The sequence below is a fragment of the Fukomys damarensis genome, unplaced genomic scaffold (assembly GCF_012274545.1).
Source record: "Fukomys damarensis isolate Sample0158 unplaced genomic scaffold, DMR_v1.0_HiC HiC_scaffold_17, whole genome shotgun sequence".
NCBI classification, from domain to species: domain Eukaryota; kingdom Metazoa; phylum Chordata; class Mammalia; order Rodentia; family Bathyergidae; genus Fukomys; species Fukomys damarensis.
The window spans coordinates 80,013,006-80,015,566 of record NW_022900929.1 but is presented as its reverse complement, the minus strand read 5'-3'; the positions used below and the strand labels follow the sequence as shown (position 1 = coordinate 80,015,566).

At 41.6% G+C, this 2,561-nt stretch overlaps 1 protein-coding gene across 1 annotated transcript in view; it reads left to right on the top strand.

Moving 5' to 3' along the window:
* The first annotated feature begins 526 nt into the window (after positions 1–526).
* Myo5a (myosin VA) overlaps positions 527–2,561 on the top strand; it is a 144,683-nt gene continuing 142,648 nt past the window's right edge. The window contains exon 1 of the mRNA XM_010609069.2: positions 527–574. Within this exon, the coding sequence (XP_010607371.1) occupies positions 569–574 (6 nt within the window). The 5' untranslated portion in view covers positions 527–568. The remainder of the gene's footprint in view (positions 575–2,561) is intronic.

Sequence of the window (2,561 nt, the reverse complement as noted above, 5' to 3'; positions counted from 1 at the left end):
CCTGCCTTAGCTTCCTCAGTGCTGGATTTAGAGGTTTGTGTCACCATACCTGGTGAAAAACATACTGAAAAGTGATTTTTCTTCTTTCTCTCTCCCCTCTCCACTCTCCCCTCTCCTCTCTCTTCTCTCTTTCTTTTTGGTGGAGGTGGGATCAAACCCAGGGCCCTGCGCCCTGCACATGCTAGACAAGTGCTCTGCCACTGAGCCACACCCCCAAAACTCATTGCCTTCAGTTATAAAAATCAGCTTAGATGTAGTGCATAATAATAAGGGCGTGGGTAATTCTGACGCACCAATTTATCAGATCTCTTTTTGACAGGCTTAAATCACTTAGCAGCGACAGCTGCTTTAGTTGGAAAGAAGAAAACCCCAGCTCAAAGCCAGGAAGGATTTTATTTGCATCTGTGAACTGAGAGTCTGGGAAGGGCTGGATCCACAGCCCAGATGTGGTGTGGGCTGTTGCTGACTAGAGTGCTGGCCCTGGCTTCATCCTCAGACAGCTCTTTCCAGGTGAAAAGATGGTCAGCATGTCTGCACACCCTGAGATCACACAGCTCTGGGCCTGGAGATGTTGGTGAGGGGTTCTCCTTGCTTGTCTCCCTTTCCCGATGCCTTGTAGGCAGTGGACAGGAGGACTGTGCTGGTCAGCTCTGCGCTTACCCCGGATGCCTGGGAGGATGGCACTCTGGTCCATGGCCTGGCTAAGAGCTGGATCCGTCACAGCTGGAGTAGACAGTGCTGTGTAGACACAATGAAACAAGTAGCCCCTGTGAATGGATCACCATTAAGTGACTGGTCGACTTCTCTGTGATCTTCAGCAGAAGAATGGTGAAGTTTTGCATGACCAGGACTTTAGGTCTCTTTCAAAAAAAGCTATAGGAAATCCATACAAGCACAGATTACTAATTGCATGTGAGAGTGAAGATTTGAAAAGTATTTTTATTCGGTTTTAGTGAGTTAGGGCATTGGCCATTTGTCACCTTTCCTGCTAATCACTTTCTGTCCCATTTCCTCAGCATTTCATTTCCCCTGTGTTGGGTTGCATACATTGTTCTTTTTTACTCATTTTCATCTCACTGATACATTGCACAACAACACCCCACCCCACCCCCACCCGGGTCTGTCTCTGTCTCTATCTGTCTCTCTGTCTCCTTCCCTTTTGACATTGTCTCATGATGTAGTCCAAGCCAGCCTTGAGCCTGTTGTGCAGCCAGTGTCACAGTCTTCCTGACTGAGCCTCCCCAGTGCCCAGCACACCAGACTGCATGATTTCCCTTCATCTCTGGGGTGTTGTCTTCTACCCTGTCATCTTATTTATCCCTGTACCCTTCCTTTACCTACCAGTCCCTAATGCTTCCTTCTGAATTGTGTACACGCACACACACACACACACACACACACACACACTCGCAGAAATTGTTTCGGAGTGAATTGTTGCTGAGGAACTCAGCTTGAGGAGGGTACTTTGTTTCCTCAGACCCATGTGCTTATGCTTTGTTGGCACTCCCAGAATCTGATATTTCAGGAAGTAGTTTTTATGAGTTTCCATGAATCATCTTCTCTTTCTGTGAGCTGTGTGTCATACAGTTTTCTGGTAGACAAGTTTTCAGTTTAAGAGGAGTGGACTAATTAGGCCTTAGTTTCCCACCTTACCTTACTCTGGAGTACTTTTTTTTTTCTTTTCTTTTTATTGAGTTTATTGGTACAATCTAGGTGTACAGTACAGTTACATTCATCATTGGAATTCTATACCTTTACATAATAGGTCTTGATTCTCATTTTTTCCCCTTGTCCCTGCCCTCCCTTCACCCCCACCTCCGCTCCCCATTTACACATACTTTATTTCCATTTTTTTAGTTTCTCATATTTTTTTCCTCTCCCTTATTACCTTTCCCCCACCGTTCCCGCTTTCCCTACACCTTTAGCCCTTTACTTCCTATTTCACATTATTAATTATCTCATTAGGATCCTGTGTACTATTATAGTTTTTCACACCAAAGAAACTATTCGGTATTTCAGTTAAAGAAATCCCTGTATGAACATTAAAAATAGGGAATCCTAAAATAAAACTAAAAGGAAAGTAAAAGAGAAAAGGCAATGATGTAACATTAAAATAATCCTTAATTCTGGAGATGAAAATGGTCCCTGAACATATTTGAATTGCTTCTTGCTCTTATAGTCTTCTTATTCTTTTTTTCATTATTTGGAGAATACTTTATTAGTTTTTGTAATCAAACCCACGTAGATGTGACCTTACATATTTAGTATGATGTATTACCCCTGTACACATGGAAAAAAATTAAAATTAAAATTAAGAAAATTAACATTTCTAGACCAATATGGCTGTCTATTTCTGTACAATGCCAACTCAACATAGTAAATTGTGATGACTTTTTCCAAAGTTGGCAGCACTGTTAAAGTTTCCCAAAATTCAATTTATATATATATGTATATATATATATTTATATTTATATAAAAAGACTAACAATAGCAGTATGTTATACATCGATAGCAGCAACAGCTTTTCCAGGTTCTGCAGTCATCTGAACAAAATTATAGAC